The 17,974-nt window shown below is 37.1% G+C and overlaps 1 protein-coding gene and 1 pseudogene across 7 annotated transcripts; both read right to left on the bottom strand.

Moving 5' to 3' along the window:
- Positions 1-2,137: 2,137 nt before the first annotated feature.
- LOC148586591 (phloretin 4'-O-glucosyltransferase pseudogene) lies at positions 2,138-3,597 on the bottom strand (annotated as a pseudogene).
- Positions 3,598-11,750: 8,153 nt separating this feature from the next.
- Positions 11,751-17,255, bottom strand: LOC132177039 (phloretin 4'-O-glucosyltransferase-like). Of its 7 annotated transcripts, none has more exons than XR_015911880.1 (3): positions 15,711-17,255; positions 12,813-13,671; positions 11,751-12,435 (listed from the first exon to the last, which is right to left on the bottom strand). XR_015911880.1 is itself a non-coding variant. In XM_059591797.2 (1 exon), exon 1 carries the CDS (start codon positions 17,146-17,148, stop codon positions 15,700-15,702), a length of 1,449 nt encoding a protein of 482 aa, XP_059447780.2. In that variant the 5' UTR covers positions 17,149-17,255. The 7 variants fall into 7 exon arrangements, 1 of the variants encoding a protein (XP_059447780.2); XR_015911882.1 differs by lacking the exon at positions 15,711-17,255 and adding an exon at positions 14,210-15,095; XR_015911883.1 differs by lacking the exon at positions 15,711-17,255 and adding an exon at positions 14,210-15,095 and having other exon boundaries at positions 12,813-13,645.
- Between the last annotated feature and the right edge of the window lie 719 nt (positions 17,256-17,974).

The raw sequence follows: 17,974 nt of genomic DNA, 5'->3' as shown, positions 1-17,974 counted from the left end.
ACAATGTACTTCTCAATGCTAGTAAATTGACGAAATTACCCCAATATAATTTTCAATAAGACAAATTTTGAAAAAATAAATAAATTTTAGTATTTTTGTTTTTATTTTAGTAAGGGTAATTTCGTCATTTTGTTAAAATTGGATGTACATTGTCACTGTTTTGGTAGTTTGGTGGGTAAATTGTCGCAATTGATAGTTTGAGGAGTAGATTGTCATTGTGTAATAGTTTGAGGGGGTTAAGCGGCTTTACCTTTTTTTTTTCTTTTTCTTTTTTGGTGTTGACATGGTATATATATTCACACAAACTATATATCATTCAATCATTTAATATTTTCTCTAAATTATGAATTGTGTTAATATTCTACTAAAGTATTAAAAAATGTCAATGTCCCATAAGGCTAGCAATTTTTGTATTTTTCCCATTTTTTTGTTTTTAATTTTTATATAGTTTTTAATCTTTGTATATTTTATTTGAGGGTATTCCACCATTTTACTTCTAAAAAACACATATTCTATCTAATTTAACGACCATGACTAAAAAAATGAAATTTTTTGTCAAGAAATAGTAATTGAAGGTGGTGAGTTTAACATATGGTAGTTCATAGGAACAATGTGAAAATGAGTGGTAGTTCACACGTGCTAATGTGGCACATAACATAACGAATTATGCCAAATTTTTTTAATTGTAGAAATTTTTTTTTCTTACTTCACCGAACGTTTTGTCACTTTTTCGACCTAAAACCTAACATGCGTGGAGTGTGGACATCATGCGTTTTTTTTTTTTTTTTTTTTTTTTTTCTTAAAGCACTAACATGCTTCCAAGAAAACTCATAAAACGCCTCTTGTAACAAATTCTCTTGCTTGATATAACCTAAACCAAGGGAACCAAAAGTGTTCGTACTAAAGATTTATGGTAATATTTTTGGTTGAGAAATGTTAAGGGTACTACATTTTTTTATCAAGATGGATACTAAAATGATGTGAAAATTATTCATTGGAGAGAATCAAAACAATTAATAAAAAAAAAAGTAAAAAAATGAAACCCCGTACCAATGAATAAACTCTACAATATCAATCTACATCATCTCGGTATCCATCTTTTGTAAAATATTTGGTACATATAACATTTCGTTTTTTGCTTCCCTTGCTATTATTTTATTTAAAATTTTTTTTCTCTCTCGTCTCTTTCCTTTTTCTTTTTCCTAATATTTTGGTTTTCTAAATTTAAAGAAAATATTAGAAAAGTTGTTGCTAATACTCTTAATTAGAGTTTAGAACGCTAACTTTAATGGTTAAATTAAAGCTAATATTTTAAAAACTCTTTCCGTAAAAAACACGAAGGTGAAAATTCTAGGTCATCTACATGAGCCTTGTTTGGCCAAAATTTTAATTTTTTCAACTCCCCAACATTCTTACTATTTATATAACATCAACATCAACCATTTGTTATTACTATTCAAATTAAAAAAAAAAAAAATTATAAAACAAAACTTTTTAATTTTTTCATATAAAAAAATTCAAAATTTTTATCTACATTATATTCCATAAATAACTTCCAAACAAAAAACCACCTAAAATATCCATTACCAAATGGGGCCCATATAACTCTTTGTGTATGGCGGCCGAAAATGAAAAATGGCTATGTACGTGGCATGCGATTTTTCTCACTGAAGCATGCACTTGGACAAGGTGGCCATAAAAGAAGCATATTATGCAATTTGCAATTGCAACTCAACCCTCCAAGTTACACTGAATTGACTCATTGCAGTTGTATGTGTTTTTCCACGTTCTTTCTCGATTGAACCATTTGAACGTGGACAAGGAAATCGAAGATGACAATTCGAAACCAAACCAAACAGTGCCGGGGCCCCAAGGCCCAAGCACGTGATTAGACTTCAACTCACACGCCACACATACCTATCAATATCATCCAGGATGTTTTTCTTTCCCTTTTTTTTTAAAAAAATAATAATAATAATAATATTGAAGAACATCTTTTATAACATATTTGATTACTCAGACAGAGAGTGCTTACATGCATTCTAAGATATAAATATAACTCCACAAATTCATCCCTAACAACAAGAAGCTAAAGGCAAATGTTTTTGATCAGCAAATTAACAATTTAACATACACTTTTCTAACAACGTGCTTCTCCAATCTCATCCACAAAAGATTTAAGATTCTCATACGAAGAGCCACCTTCCTTGGAAGCCTCCCTAGCCAAATCCCTCCACTTCTTAGCATTCCTTCTCAACTCTCCACCCTCAAGAACCAATTCCAAGCACCTCTTGATCTCAACACTCTCAACAATCCCATCCTCATTTGCAGTGACCCGTACTCCCGTCTTCCACACATCCTCGATCAGCTTCGCGTTTGTCCCTTGATCCGTCCACTGGGGGAATGCCACGACAGGCACCCCAGAAACCAAACTCTCCAAAGTCGAATTCCACCCGCAATGTGTCACAAAGCATCCCAACGAGGGGTGTGACAAAACCTCCAATTGAGAGCACCACGGCACGATCTTTCCCTTTTCTTCCAATTCCTCCATACAACTCAATTTATCTTCTTCCTTCTCTTCTTCTCCGTTTTTCTTATCTCTTATGACCCATAAGAAAGGGCGGCCAGAATCCAACAATCCACCTGCAATTTCTTCCATTTGTTGCTTGGATAACACCAATAAGCTCCCAAACGACACGTAAATAATGGATGATTCGGGTTTGGAGTTGAGCCATTCGATGTAGTCCTTGGAGCTCTGGAAAAGATCTCCTCCAAAAGATTTGTCAGATGGATCTTTTCCATCCAAAAAAGCAGACGGTGTTAGCGGCCCAACTCCAATCAAATTGAACTTTTCGATCGCTCTTAACGCCTCGGGCTCCAGTGCATCAAAGGTGTTCACTAGAATTCTCGGCTTGCTTTCTTTTTCAAGCGCTTCAAGTTGCTCTTGCAGTGTTGGGAGCATAAAAGAATACATATTTGAAGCAAGCAAGAAGGACGGCAGGTCACGGCTAGTGAGCGATGGCAGTCCCGGTAATTGTACCGGACATGAGGGGTCATTGCTGCTGTTCCTGATGACATCACCATAACCATTGTAGAAGTAGTAGTATATGTCCAAAACCATGGCGGGTTGAATCCAAAGAAGCGCTGATGGGAGGTGAAGTTCACTCGCCACGTCCGCAGCCCAAGGGAGGAGGATGGTGTAGACCAAGCCTGTAAATGGGCGACCCTCGTTTGCGCTGGACACGACAAGATCAGTGAGAGCTTGGGAGCCACGGCGCTTGATCTCGGACATGTAGTTGCCGGCGTCGTCAAAATCTTTAAAGCCGTCGTCGTAGCCGTCGGAGAAGGCGGAGAAGGACAAGCCTTCGGGATCAGGGATTTTGGCCATGCGGCGGCGGGCGGCGACGCTGGTGACAAAGGTGACATGCGCCCCCAAGCGAATGAGGCGCTTGGCGAATTGGAGGCCGGGATTGATATGGCCCTGGGCCGGAAATGTTACGAGGAGGAAGTGGGGCCGGCCCATGTGTACTGGCTGCAACTGCTCTGTGCAAATGGCTCTGGGTTGCTCTGTGCAAATGGTGTATTGGTTGCTCTGTGCAAATTGCAAGCTGAAGAGGCAGAAGGATCGCATATAAAGGATGGGGGGGGGGGGGGTAGGCGCTATGACGTTTGCGGTGACGATTTGGAGAAATACCTGCCATTTCCGACCAGAAAAAAACAAAGCTTTTAACAAAACATTCCCTCGTGGTCATCTCTGTTTAACGCATTTTGGGATTTATTTTGTTAACGAGTTTTTTATTCTGTTTTGTTTATTATCATTTTGGCATTAATAAATCACTCCAAAAAAAAAAAAGAAAAAAAAAGAGGGATAAAATTAAAAACCAACAAATTGCCAAGATTAATTAATGTGCAATGCTTATATCATATAAGTTAAAGTTGATTAAATATGAAATGCTCAAGTATTTTGGGATTAGGGTCTCCAACAATTTAAAATAAATAGTAGATTATCAAATTACGTGATTTTAACTATTTTTAGGTATTGAAATGCTTGAAAAATCTCACATATTAAAAATGTGATATGTTACGGTTGATAATTGAGTATATTTTCATCAGGTTATTATTCTCTAAATTTTCAAAAATTGTCTTTTGATTTTTTGAATAATAAACGTCTCTACAACAGTGAAAATGAAGCCTTATGAGATGAAATTTTTTTTTGATTATCTCGATAACATGCCACTTTTTTAATAGGTAGCATTTTTCAAGCATTTTGATACCTAAAAATAGTTTAAATTAATTAATTTGATGTTGCAAAAAAAAAAAAAATTACATAATTTAAGAATATACAATTTTAAAGAAAGTGTTGGAGATAGTGTATTTTAGAGTTTGGACAATAATATAATAGAGTTGTTAAAATATTAATTAAATAATTAAATCAATAATTTTTTTTATCAACTAATACTGTTTTTACGGTAGTCAAGCAAAAAACAAACAAAAAAGAAGCTTTATGTGTACGGTATAATCCTCGGCATCCTTCAAAAACAAAAATCATGTGTGGACAAATCAATTCTTCCAAGTCCTTTTTGGGTACATATGTTGTTGGGTAGCCAATTGTTACACGACCGACGCTCTATTTTGATTGGCAAATGAAAAATCTAGTACGACTTTTGTTTCTCACGTCCCATGATTTTATTTAATACACATGCTTGTTTTAAAATTATTTTGCTTGCTGGCTACTCAAAGTCTCAAACAAAAACCTCATGGGTCAATTCCCTTCAATTTCTCCTTTGAACATTTGTAAGATTTCGTTTGTCTGGATGATTTGTATCGAAAAATGTTTTAAGCAGAAAATCCGACGATGGCCCAGTGAAGTTTTGGCAAAGTCCTAACAACCTTCTAATTGAGTCTGTTGATTTGAGGAGAATAAGATGCTCAAACTCAAAAAATAATTTACAATTTTTCAAAATATAAATTATTTTTCAAAAATTAAGCAAGCTTTTTCGATTAAACTAATAATATTTGCCATTGAGTATTATTTTTTGTCTTACTAAACACTAAAAAATACGAAATTTTTTTTTTTTATAAAGCTATTGAAAATGAAAATGATTCTATGAGCTTGATTTTTCGAAGAATCAAGTTCGTATCCAATCAATCAGCCGCTTTACCAATAAGGGTGGTACTGGTGGTTCAATGGTCCAAAAAAATTTTCAAGTAGTCATGACATGTACTAAGAGTGGATTTGAATCTCCGCAATGAAGAATTTTCACATATGTCTTATTAGTATTAGCCGCCTTGGATTCTCATTGATGTCTTAGTGGGGTTGGGTCAGGCTATAGCTCAATCGGATTTGAGGGAGCGCCTATGATTTTCACTGTCTAAGCCCTTTCTATGCAACTCTCAGCAGGTAGGTGCTACTATAGTCACGCTCAACTAGAATAGCCACAATTGATTTTCTTGATCTACCATTTTTTTAATTTAAAAACAAAAAACAAAAAAACGCTTTCGATAGTGCGTTTCCGGACGAGAAAAGAAGAGGTGGAACAAGATCAGGCTTCGTCTCTTGTGGTTGTCCAGCAGAGAAAGACAAATGGTTCTGCCATTAGCTTCTATAATTTTGGCCATAAGATGATTCGCATGGGGTGCCCCTACTATGCGGTCCGTTTGTAAACTCGACCTTTTGCAGCATCCAATAGTTGATTGACACCTCACCTTATTGCACAACTACACAATACAACTGAAACACCTATTCAATTCCTCCTCTTTAATAAATCGAACCCATAAAAAAAACAATGAAAAATACTCTTCCTCTTCTCCCTGAAACACCATCTCTTTCACCAAGAAGGCTCTCCCTCTCTGAAAGTCTCTCCCTCTCTGCAGCTTTTGTTCATGGGTTTCGAATTTGTGGCGCACACGAATGGGTTTCGTCGATTTTTTCATGTACAGAATGGGTTGCAGCGCACACGAATGGTTCTCGCCAGACCTATGGCGCCGTGGGTCTGGCGAACGCCCAGCAGCGTTCTGGGTCTGCGAACGCCGTGGGTCTAGCAGCTTAAGAAATTTTCTTCGTTGATTTTGTTGTGTCTCTCTTGATTTGGAGTTTGGGTTTTGTTTTTTCTGGTTTGGCTGATTGGGGTTGTGTTTTTTTTTTTTTTTTTTTTTCTGTTTTTTTCTGGTCTGGCTGAACGCCCAGCAGACCCACTCCGGGATGCTGGCTGGCGCCGGTGTCTGGTTGTGGGTTTGCTGGCGCCCGGGCAGGTGGATCGAGACCAAGCGTGCACACCTGAAATTTTTGAGACCAAGCGGGGACCAAGGAAAAGCTGAGCTTCAAAGGGACTGTCATATATATTAGCCATTTTTCTGAGTTGATTTGAGTTGTAGCCATATGTATTAGCCACTGTGAATTTTGTTAAGAAATGTTTTGTGCAGATGAGTCGAATTGTTTGAAGGAATGACTGAGTATTGATTCGCTTGCGTATTGATTTGATCACCAAAGACAATGGCCAATGCTAATTGAGTGGGAGGCCATACCAAAGACAATGGCCAATGCTAATGGCCAATCCAAGCAGTACAGAAACAATAGAAAACAACAAAGCCTTATAATTTAACTAAGCAAAACAGATTAAAATGGTACACAATTTGATGGAATTCAAGTCAAACTCACAATATCACTCCAAACTCAAAATATCACTCCAGACTCACCATATTCAAGCCAAATTATACTCCAAACTCACAATATCACTCCAGACTCACCATATCAAGCCAATCTGTTTCTATCTATTTCTAGCATGCATAGCCAAACTCCAAAATCAAATACAACTAGAGAAAATCAAAGCAACTTGAGGGCGCTCCATAGGCGTTGATCCTATCTACACCAATATCAACCGTAGACGATGAAGAACCCATTTTTCTCTATAAGCCAACACGGGGAGATTTAGAAGATGGAAAGCTTCTTGATTTTTTTTTTTCTCAAAAAATGAGTCACGAAACCTTGTTTTTTCTCAGAAGGGTCACTGCCATTTCCACGAAAAAACCAAAATTTTCTCAAACGGTTGGCCAGCGATGGTTTGCGAAAAATCCTGTGCTTTCTTCAATGCTTGTGTTTTTGGTTATGACAAAAGAAATCAAAGGAAGTCTAATTTCTTTCTGGTTTTCCAGAAGGTGAAAATGGAGAGAGAAAAAGAAAGATGAACCAATTGGGTGCTGAGGATGAACCATAGGTGAAGATGAACCAGAGAAAGAAAGAAAAAGAGGGTACGTGATAAAAAAATGGGTATTTTTTTGGCCTTTGGATTTAAAATCCAGTGCTTTTGTTCCTATTTGATTCTGTGTTACTAGCTAACGTGTACGCATGCTATTGGATGCTGCAAAACATCAGTTTTGCAGCCCGACCGCATAGGAGGTTTATCCATTCGCATGACTCATGACACAGCGCTTGACAGTGACAGAAGAAGGAAAACAGACGTGTGGCTCTTCACTTGGCTTCTTTTATTTGACTCTTCCTTATTTGTACGTCATTCATCACGCAAAACGTCTTTCTTTCTTCTCGTCGGCTCGGATATCATTAAAAACTAAGAGGATGCCCCCAAGTAGTTTCTTTCAACCATGTGCTTCGTGGGGACGAATGGGGCGGTCATTTTAAGTTTTTTTTTTTTTTAAAAAAAATTAATTCAAATAATAAAATTTCAATAATAATTAGCATGAATTTACATAAATGTTTATACATTTATGATATTTGTTTATAAAAAAAAAAATTACTTACCACCGGGTTGTATACGATATGAATAGTATTATGACAACGGACAATTCAAAGCTACAAAAATATACATGAGATAGTTTTTATTTTTATTTTTTATAGATAGATAAAAAAGAAAAAAGAAAAATGTGCCTCATGTTGTAATTAGACTAGGCCCAGTGGTTCTTAATTGTCCAACCAAGCTGCTGCAGTAATAATTATGGTGCTCAATTTTTTTTTTGAGAAAAATATAATATTTCATTCAATAATATCACGAGTATAAAGCTCTTACATCACAGAGCAAAGTTCTGAAGCAACCATAGCATAAAACTACAAGATTACAAGGTTTAGTACAAGATTCGAGACCAATCCGTTAACTCATGACTAAAATCAGATTTAATACTAGATCTGTGACAGACAGACTCAACCAAATGCATGAATAACAATCATTCCTCGACCTTGAGAGTGGAAAGACTCTCATGCCGAAACTCTTCCTCTTCAACCCGAAGGCCAGGATAATGATCACATCCACAACCCAAAGGTCTGGACCAAAACTAATTAACCCGAAGACGCCATAGATTGAGTGAGAGGAAAGAGCCTTATTACAAGCCGAACAAAACAGAGAAATAAAACAATACAGGCAAAAAAACACATGCCAAAACACAAATACATCTTAAAGAAGCAATAAAACAAGAAAAGAAACAGCACACTCCAATCACGCACATACCGGGAACCGAAAACCGGAGGGGCGTTGGAAGCTCATCGCGGCGGGGATGCGTCGAAAGGCCCAGCAGTGGACGATGGGTGGTGAACAGGTGGGGAGAAGACCGGCAAAGCAGGACCTGAAAACAACCACAAATAAGAAAGAAAAAAAAAAAGGGAAAAAACAACAAGGAACCACCAAAACAAGGAAAAAAGAGGGAAAATGAGCACTAAGTGGGAAGACGGTAGCCGGAAGGGAGCCGAACCCGTGCAGGCCGAAAACCGCCGCGTAAGGGGCATGTGAGCTCGACGCGGTGGAGACGCATGAAAGAAAATCCTAATTGCGGATAGCGAAGCGGCAACCACAGACAAAAACCGGGGGGAGTTTGAAAGAAAGCCCCCCACAAGCCAAACCCACAAAGAGCCAAAACAAGGGCAAGGAGCCCGCTGTAGAAAATGAAGGCGGGGGAAGAAAAGTGGCAGGGAAGGACCAAAAACCGAGAAAAACAGAGGGGGAAAGAAGCGGCAAGGAAGGGGAAGAAATGAGGCACGGGGGCTAGGGCATCAGGTAAATAACTAGCACCTGAGCGAGGAGGACGAGGGGAGGAGAGAGGTAGCCAAACGGCCAACCCTCCTCCCCTGTGTGGCTGAAGGGTTTCGCTTTTCTCTTTGACGGCTAGAGAGAAAAGAGCTAGGGTTTTTTGCTCCTTAAAATCGTCCTTTTTTACTAATTATGGTGCTCAATTAATCCTATTGGATTGTTCTAAATTTTATTTTATTGCATTTAATGTGGGGATGCGTAGTTTGAATGGAAGGCTGAGATTTTTACGAACAATAAAAATTTAATTTTTTTTAAAAAAATATAAAATTCATTAATTATTAAAAAAATCAATAATTAAAAAACTAAAACTATTAAAAATAAAAAAGACAAAGAAAATAAAAAATGAAAAGCCATCCCTTGGCCAACATGAGGTGGCGCCCATGGCCAAGATGCAATATATATATATATATATATATATATATATATATTAACCATTTTTGGTATATCAACTTTGATAAAACATTTAATGGTTTCCTCCCCGCATGATTCAACCAATGGTAGAATCAATTTGGTCTTATTTTAGATTCTCTCCCTCCTCAGCTTGTTTATGCTTACCATCTATTTTCATCCCATATTACCTGTGACGGTTGCTGCAATGATTATAATCCCTTTTTCCCACCTATACTTCATTTTGTTAAAAAATACAGAGTCCCTTGGTTTCTGAGATGGAATTATGCAAAAAACGAAGAAAAAGTTGAAAGACATTGGTTTCAAGCAAGAACTTGGAAAGATTCTCCCAGGATTGATCCCATTGTCAAAAATGTTGAAAAATTGATACAAAAAATTTCTATTACTTTGCCACCCCTAACACCTATTCCTTCTCCAATTCCTGTTTCCTCCTCTTCACCTATTTCTAAAAAGAAACAATGGATTAAAGTCTTTCTTGATTCCATTTCTGACGATGAAGACTGATATCTCTTCAAGATAGAAGATTTGTGATTCTTTGGCCTCATAACGGCTCCTGGTTCGAAAAGCCTCTTAACTGCTCCCACTTGTTAGGAGGAGCGGAAGAAAATTTTAAATTAGAAGAGGAAGAGGGCATCATTTCTTCAATCTGGTCCAATTGTTGTCCCATGACATGAAGATAATGGCCAATAAAATTATTTTGCTCGATAATTTTCCTATCGTTATCAATAGGATCCTTATCAAGGATTTTGAAATGAGAACATTTAACAACAATTTTGTTGACCTCAAGAAGAGTCTTTTCAAGAGGAGGATGAGAAGATCTGACAATAGATTTATCTTCTTTAACAAAATTCTTTTTGACAACATTCAAAACATTATCGACAGGGAAATGTTTTTGAAGATAATCAAAAAATAAAATATGTTTTTGGGACTTAATCATCATCTGGGTCCATTTGACTTTGATGAGATTTCGTTCATTTTCAAAATATTTGGCACGGTAGGCATATCGCAAAGCTTGATTTTCTTTTGAATTAAAATCTTTATGCAGAGCTGGCCAATCAATAATGGAAAAGAAATCTTTAATGGGAGCAGTAGCAGTGATAACATTACACTAATGAGGAAGAGAAGCAACAAAGTCAGAAGCAGTAGGAGAAACAGATCCACCTTCGTCATCCGTTAAAGGATGATTTATAGTAGAATAAAAAACAGAAGAAACTTGGGAATGGGTATAAATTCCTTTTAGTTAGTTTCAAATCAGGGTTAACAGGAGGAGAAAGAGGAGGAGGAGCGTTAAGAGACTCATCCACATCTTTATCACGACGACGGAGTCCTTCTTTGGTGGTAGAACCAGCAAAAAAATTCTTTCGTTCGTTAACCAACAGAGGCCTTTTAATTCGACTTGAAAGTACTAAATCAGAAAAATTGATTTTAACAGATCCATCCATGTATTGCTGGATGTAACCAAGATTAGAGTATCAAGAACAAGAAGATTTACTTCTTACCCTGATTTCAAAAATTGAAAATCCTGATTTGAAAGAAGAGTATCTTAAAAGACTTAAGAAACTCATGATTAAAGACTTTGAAAAACCTGTTGGCACTAAAATCTCTCTTGAAGATACCTTGAAACGATTTTCAAAACAAAAATCCAAGGTAGTTACTATCTCAGATTTCCAGCATGAGATTAGTAACATGAAGAAAAATATTGCTGACTTGCAAATTATATATTTGTTTTTGTTTTTTCTTTTTCTTTCGGCTTTTTGGCCTTTTGGGGGTAGCCTTAGCCATGGGGGTGGTTCGTCCAACCCCAGACCCGCCAAGCTACCCCTTTCATTTTTTATTTTATTTTTTTAATATTTTTATTTTTTTAATAATTAATGAATTTTATATAATTTTTTTTAAAAATTAATTTTTTATTGTGTGAGAAGATCTCAGCCTTCCATCCAAACTACCGCACTGTACCTAAACCTCGCCTTTTATTACGTGCATCAATGTGCATGATGTACATGCTTTTGGATTAATTGGTTGTGCACAATCGTCTTCATGACCCGTAAATATTTCCATTAAGATTCTTCTAACTACACTATCAATTTTCACGCTTTGAAAAAAAAAAAAAAAAAAAAAACCAACAACAACAACGATGCCCGGGCCCCAAAATAATTAATATATATATATATATATATATATACCACTTGAAGTTAACCAGCAAGTCAAAATGCTTTACAACAACAAGTCAACCAACGTGGTCAGTTGGGCAAAACTTGGTGGCATATACAAACTCAAACGGATAAGATGCAAAAAATCTAACATATCAAGTACAAAAAATAAACCCCATTTCAGATATGAAAGATAATTATCTCATACATGTACATCAAGACAAGTACTTAAGCATACAGAATCCAACCTGCTTATTGGTAATCATGTTATTTATCTTAAAGCTTAAACTACTTAAGCTCACTCAAGAAGAGCACACCAGATTCTTGGGCTTAATCTTCCTTCCTTTCACATTAACACAATCAAACTCGCATCCACAGGTTGAGCTCTCATCGAAATTACTGACTGCAAAATCTGCAGAAGCAATTCCCACACAGAATTCTAGCTCATCATCAACACGAGTCACTTTTACAATGCTGAGCCATAACAGGAGTACCTAAAATTTGATGCCACTCAAGCTTGAGTTCATATATGATATGAATATTATGATAAAGTTCTTAAGCCTACTGCAAAGGACGAGATTTTAACACACTTGCTAGAACTATATATATATATATTTTTTGATATGTAATCAAAAGAAACAAACTAGACTGAATGAATGATCCACATCATCAAGAACTAATACCCTTTTAAAGAAAACCCTCTGCTTTATCAAAGTAATTCCATAAGCAATCTTACTGGAGTCTCCATAATCAATCTTACAAGAGTCTCCACGATCTTATAAAGAAGTTTATTTTGCAAATGGATCAGATCGTCCTTTTGGGAGCACTACAACCCACAAAAATGCCTGCAAAAAATTACCAATGTGTTTTAAATGCCGGGAAAAGTCAATAGTAGCGGCATTTCAGGCAACAGTAGGTAAAAGGTTATGAATGTTAGCTGTGTTTTTTTATTTTTTTTGTTTATGCTTCCAGTCAAAATCAAAATTACATAGTTGAAAGGTTTCCAGAACAAGAGGACAAAAGTGGTAACATCTACAAAATTGAAAACTAAGACTTAGCAAGAAACCTCTCAAGTTCTACATGGTATGAATGTTATGACAACAGCTAGCCTCGGCAATACTATAATATGTGTCAGATCAGGCAATGCACAGGTATCTGTATTATGGTATACGATGAAATCCAACAAAATTTATGAGTGAAAACAAAGCTTAAAAGATTGCACCTTGCTTGGCTGATGCAACAATTTGATTCTTCTAGCCTTTTGAACCTCCTCTATCAGTTTCTCCACATCCTGATGGTATGGAACAAGAAAACACATCTGGAGTTTGATTTTATGCCTGATTTTGGGCTACTAAGGTGAAATTCTAGATAGTATAAATCCTCAGAATTTATCCCATGTTGAATACAATGATGTCAAAAGTATGAATCGATTAACTAAAACGATTCTTCAGGTCCTCCATCATCTTACTTGAATGCCATGTTGATTTACTTACCACACAAACCACGATTGCCAACAAATCTGCATTGTTAAGCTTAATACAACTGTATAAGTACCCTAATGGCCAGACCATTAGGATAATATTTTGGGTAAATTACTGCATTGTTAAGCTTACTACAACTGGCCAGTGACTGTGGCAGGTTACAGAACATAAACAAAGTTTTGTCAAGAGTAGAGTAGCAATGAAATCTGTCGCCTTCCCTATCATCAACAATATTCTGTAATATTTCATTAATAATACTTGTCTCTTACCAACAAACAAAATTATTAAAAGAAAATGAACTTAGCATAGAAAACTCCCTTAAATCTCATGAATTATTAAACAAAGAGCTGCTTGATGATAAAATTCACATTATAAACATAGCAGATCAGGAGAAGCTGCACTTATGAGCTTTCTGTTAAGTTGATTAGCACACCATCAGAGGGTATTGGCCCCATCAGAAAATTGGTTGACACATTGCTTCAAAATGTCCAAAAAGGCAACAATAATAATGAGCTCATCCAGCTTCCCAAGTGACCGAGGGATATATACACTCAGAGAGTTACTTGAAATATCCCTGTATGAGCAGAAGACAAAATTCATCTGTAAAACACAAACTTGATTCAATCAAATAACTTGTATAAACTGATTAAAGTAGGCATAATTTACTTCAACAATATTGACCATTCTTTTAACATTTTCAACTCAGACAACATATTGTGATACTTTCAACTCTTTAAACCGTATTAACTCAGGCTCATTTCATCTGAAATTAATATCTGATAGGCATAATTTGGTTCAACTTTTTCCTTGATAAGTAATAATATTAATTATAATGAAGCACGCAGGATGTATTCATTTCCAATAACTCTTAAAAAGGAATGTTACAATCTAGAGACATTCAGTGAAAAAGCAATTAAAAAATAGATGCTTCAATCTGTCTAAAGGAAGTTCAATCCTTCAAAAGGCCAATAATTTCTTTCAAGCCCGAATATCCGCATTAGACATAATGGCATCAAGTTCCATAAACTATTTCTGTACTGGCCTAGTCTACATCCCCAGCAAGAGAGTAGATCCGCCACCATCCTTGGCATTACTCATTTAACTCCACATAACATGAGTATTTTTGTTTTCTTTTTACCAAATATCATTTGGAATTGAGCAGTGAAGCAATAAATGAATTGAGCAATGAATCCGCCCCTGTTTGCTTCAACATTTTGCAACTTATAAGATACCCTTATTCTTCATGTGCGCTGCCCTGCAAATCTTGTGTAAATTCATTAAAAATAAAATAGGATAAACTCAGGCTATGTTTTCATGTCTGACAGGCACTGAAATGTCAATGGATTATGATAGATTTCCATTTGAAAGAGATGGGAGGCCCTATACTACAATTAAGAGAAAGGGGTAATAATCCGGCTTACTTGAAGCAGAGATGAGCAAATTTCTTCCCCTGTTCAAGGATGATGAAATGAAGGTGCAAGGGTGGAGTGGTTAGAAATACCTGCTTACACCTCTGCACCTTCAGTTCATCATCCTTGAACTCTTCTTCAAGTTCAGCGAATGGAGAATCCAACACGTACTGCTGATGGATCTACGCGGTAAAACAACGGTAGAACCTGCAGGCCCGTTGTTTTTGGACAAATCAAGCTCGTCCAAGAGCCATCTAGATGATGTTTAGTCTCTAGATCTGGCTCTTCAATCGCTTTGAGAACTGAGCAGTGCTGGTGAAATTTCATCACGTCTTCTAAGCTCGCCATCCATGAAGGTGTTGATTCCGTTTCAATCATCGGAGGTCAACAATTTTACCGTTGTTCTACCACGTAGACCCATCGGAAGTACGGTATCATATCCAACCCAATTATGAGGCCCAGGTGTGGCAACTTCCTTATAAAAGAAGAAGGTCGACAATCGCAAACGCTGGCCGCTGGGGGCATCTTCCTTGCAAGGAAAATACTCATCACCCCCCTCTAATTTGCAGAAATTATATGTTGTTCCTCAGATTTTTCTTTTCTTTTCTTATATCACCAAATTCCTCTTTTGATCACCATCTAATTTGAAAAATCACACAAGATAAATGCTTTACATATTTTTACTCTCATAATATTTTGCATAACAGTTAAAATTATCATTCGATCCAAAATCGAATAGGGATGAATACATATTAGAGAGTATAAAAGTAAAAAGAAACAAAATCCATTTCAGTTCAAATAAAGTGAAAAATATCCGATTAGTTATATTAGAAGAGTATTTTTATTTTTTTTACTTTTTGAGATTGACAAAAACACTCTACACTATAACCAACTGGATATTCTCCCGTTCAAATAAAATGAAGATGATCATAATTCTAATGAGAAGTGCACGTAACACTTATCTTCATTTAATTTCAAATGAATTAGAGGCAATATTCTCTCAATTTAAGGCCGCTTACCCTAAATTAGAGGCAATAGTCTCTCAATTTCAAATGAATACTATTCAACAGAATTCAAATTTGATGCATTTCACAATATACCTGATTTTTTATTATTTAAATTTTAAAAAAGAAGTGTCAACATTCACTTTGAATACACATTTTTTTTTTTTTTTTTTAAATCAACTTCGAATACACTGTTAGAAAGAAATGTATTATTTTTAACAACCACCTTGTACAATCTCATCGACAAAAGCTTTAAGATTGTTATACGAAGAACCGCCTTCGGTGGCAGCCTCTGCAGCCAAAGCCTTCCATTTCATAGCATTCCTTCTAATATCTTCCCCTCTCCCTCCTCCTAGAATCAATTCCAAGCATCTCTTGATCTCATCACCTCCCACAATTCCATCCTCATTTGCAGTCACCCTCACTCCCGTCTTCCACACGTCCTCGATCAGCTTCGCGTTTGTCCCTTGATCCGACCACTGGGGGAACGCCACCACTGGCACCCCACAACTTAAGCTCTCCAAAGTTGAATTCCACCCGCAGTGTGTCACAAAACATCCCAATGAAGGGTGTGACAAAACCTCAAATTGAGAGCACCACGGCACAATCTTTCCCTTTTCTTCCAATTCCTCCATACAACTCAATATATCTTCTTCCGTCTCTTCTTCTCCGTTTTGCTTATCTCTTATGACCCACAAGAAGGGGCGGCCGGAATCCAACAATCCACGTGCAATTTCCTCCATTTGTTGCTTGGATAACACCAATATGCTCCCGAACGACACGTATACAACGGATGATTTGGACTTGGAGTTGAGCCATTCGATGTAGTCCTTGGAGCTTTGGAAAAGATCTCCTCCAAAAGAAGTGTCGGATGGATCTTTTCCATCCAAAAAAGCAGACGGCGTTAGCGGCCCAATTCCAATCAAATTGAACTTTTCGATCGCTCTTAACGCCTCGAGCTCCAGTGCATCAAAGGTGTTCACTAGTATTATCGGCTTGCTTTCTTTTTCAAGCGCTTCAAGTTGCTCTTGAAACATCAAAGTAAACGTATTTGAATCAAGCAAGAAGGACGGCAGGTCACGGCTAGTGAGCAATGGCAGTCCCGGTAATTGTATCGGACAGGAGGGGTCATTGCTGCTGTTCCTAATGACATCACCATAACCATTGAAGAAGTAGTAGTATATGTCCAAAACCATGGCGGGTTGAATCCAAATAAGCGCCGATGGGAGGTGAAGTTCACTCGCCACGTCCCCAGCCCAAGGGAGGAAGATGGTGTAGACCAAGCCTGTAAATGGGCGACCCTCGTTTGCGCTGGACACGACAAGATCAGTGAGAGCTTGGGAGCCACGGCGCTTGATCTCGGACTTGTAGTTGCCGGCGTCGTCACCATCTTTAAAGCCGTCGTCGTAGCCGTCGGAGAAGGTGGAGAAGGACAAGCCGTCGGCATCAGGGATTTTGGCCATGCTGCGGCGGGCGGCGACGGTGGTGACGAAGGTGACGTGCGCCCCCAAGCGAATGAGGCGCTTGGCGAATTGGAGGCCGGGATTGATATGGCCCTGGGCCGGATATGTTATGAGGAGGAAGTGGGGCCGGACCATGATGGTGTATTGGCTGTAACTGCTCTGTGCAAATGGCTCTGGTTGCTCAAATTTTGAGACATTCATGCTGAGGACGCAGAAGGATCGTGTATGAAGGATGGGAGGAATAATTGTTATGACGTTTGCAGTGACGATTTGGAGAAAGGCCTGCCATTTCCGACTAGAAAAAAACAAACTTTTAGGACTTCATTGTTATTTTCTCTACTTTTTTAATGATTAGGAGAGAAAATAAGTTTTTTTATTTTTATTTTAACATGTGATTACTAGATTATAACCCTACGAATATAATTTATATAAGGAGGTGATGTAAACTATCTTCTTTATGCCCATCAATAAGAAGCTGTCACTTAGGATTATTGTACAGACCCAAATAAGAACAAAAACACCAAATTATTTAGGTTTATTCAATTTTTTTATTTATTTTTTTATTTTTTTTTAAGAATATTTGCAGCAGCCACTTTCGCTCATGGGGTGGCTTGCCGACCACCCCATGGCCTGGGGGTGGCCAGTGGGGGATGGAGTGGCCACCCAGCCACCCCATCAATTTTTGTTTTTTTTTTTTTTTTTTTAAAAAAAAAAAAAAAATTCTGATTTTTTAGGGTTTATGTGGAATAATTTAGTGTGATAGTGTTTTTTCTTTAAATTTAGGTTTATTTTATAATGTTGAGGTGTCACTTGACGAGTGGTGGGCATAAAAGGGTGGGTTTACACCACCTTCTTATAGAAGTCACTCTCTAACCCTATACATTAGGTTACTCTATAGCGATCTTAATGTTTAAAGGTAATATAGGATCTTAAAGGTAATATAGGATCTTTACTGTAGTTTGTGATCCCATGTAAAAGAGCTACTTTGAATGCTTTAACAAAATTTGACCTCGTGACCATCTCTGTT

Source organism: Corylus avellana, chromosome 4 (genome assembly GCF_965113065.1).
Source record: "Corylus avellana chromosome 4, dhCorAvel1.hap1.2, whole genome shotgun sequence".
NCBI classification, from domain to species: domain Eukaryota; kingdom Viridiplantae; phylum Streptophyta; class Magnoliopsida; order Fagales; family Betulaceae; genus Corylus; species Corylus avellana.
This window is presented reverse-complemented; position numbering and strand designations above follow the sequence as displayed.

Bases quoted from the DNA above. Each gene is read 5' to 3' on its own strand.
- LOC132177039 (XM_059591797.2), bottom strand. From the start codon at position 17,148: ATGAATGTCTCAAAATTTGAGCAACCAGAGCCATTTGCACAGAGCAGT.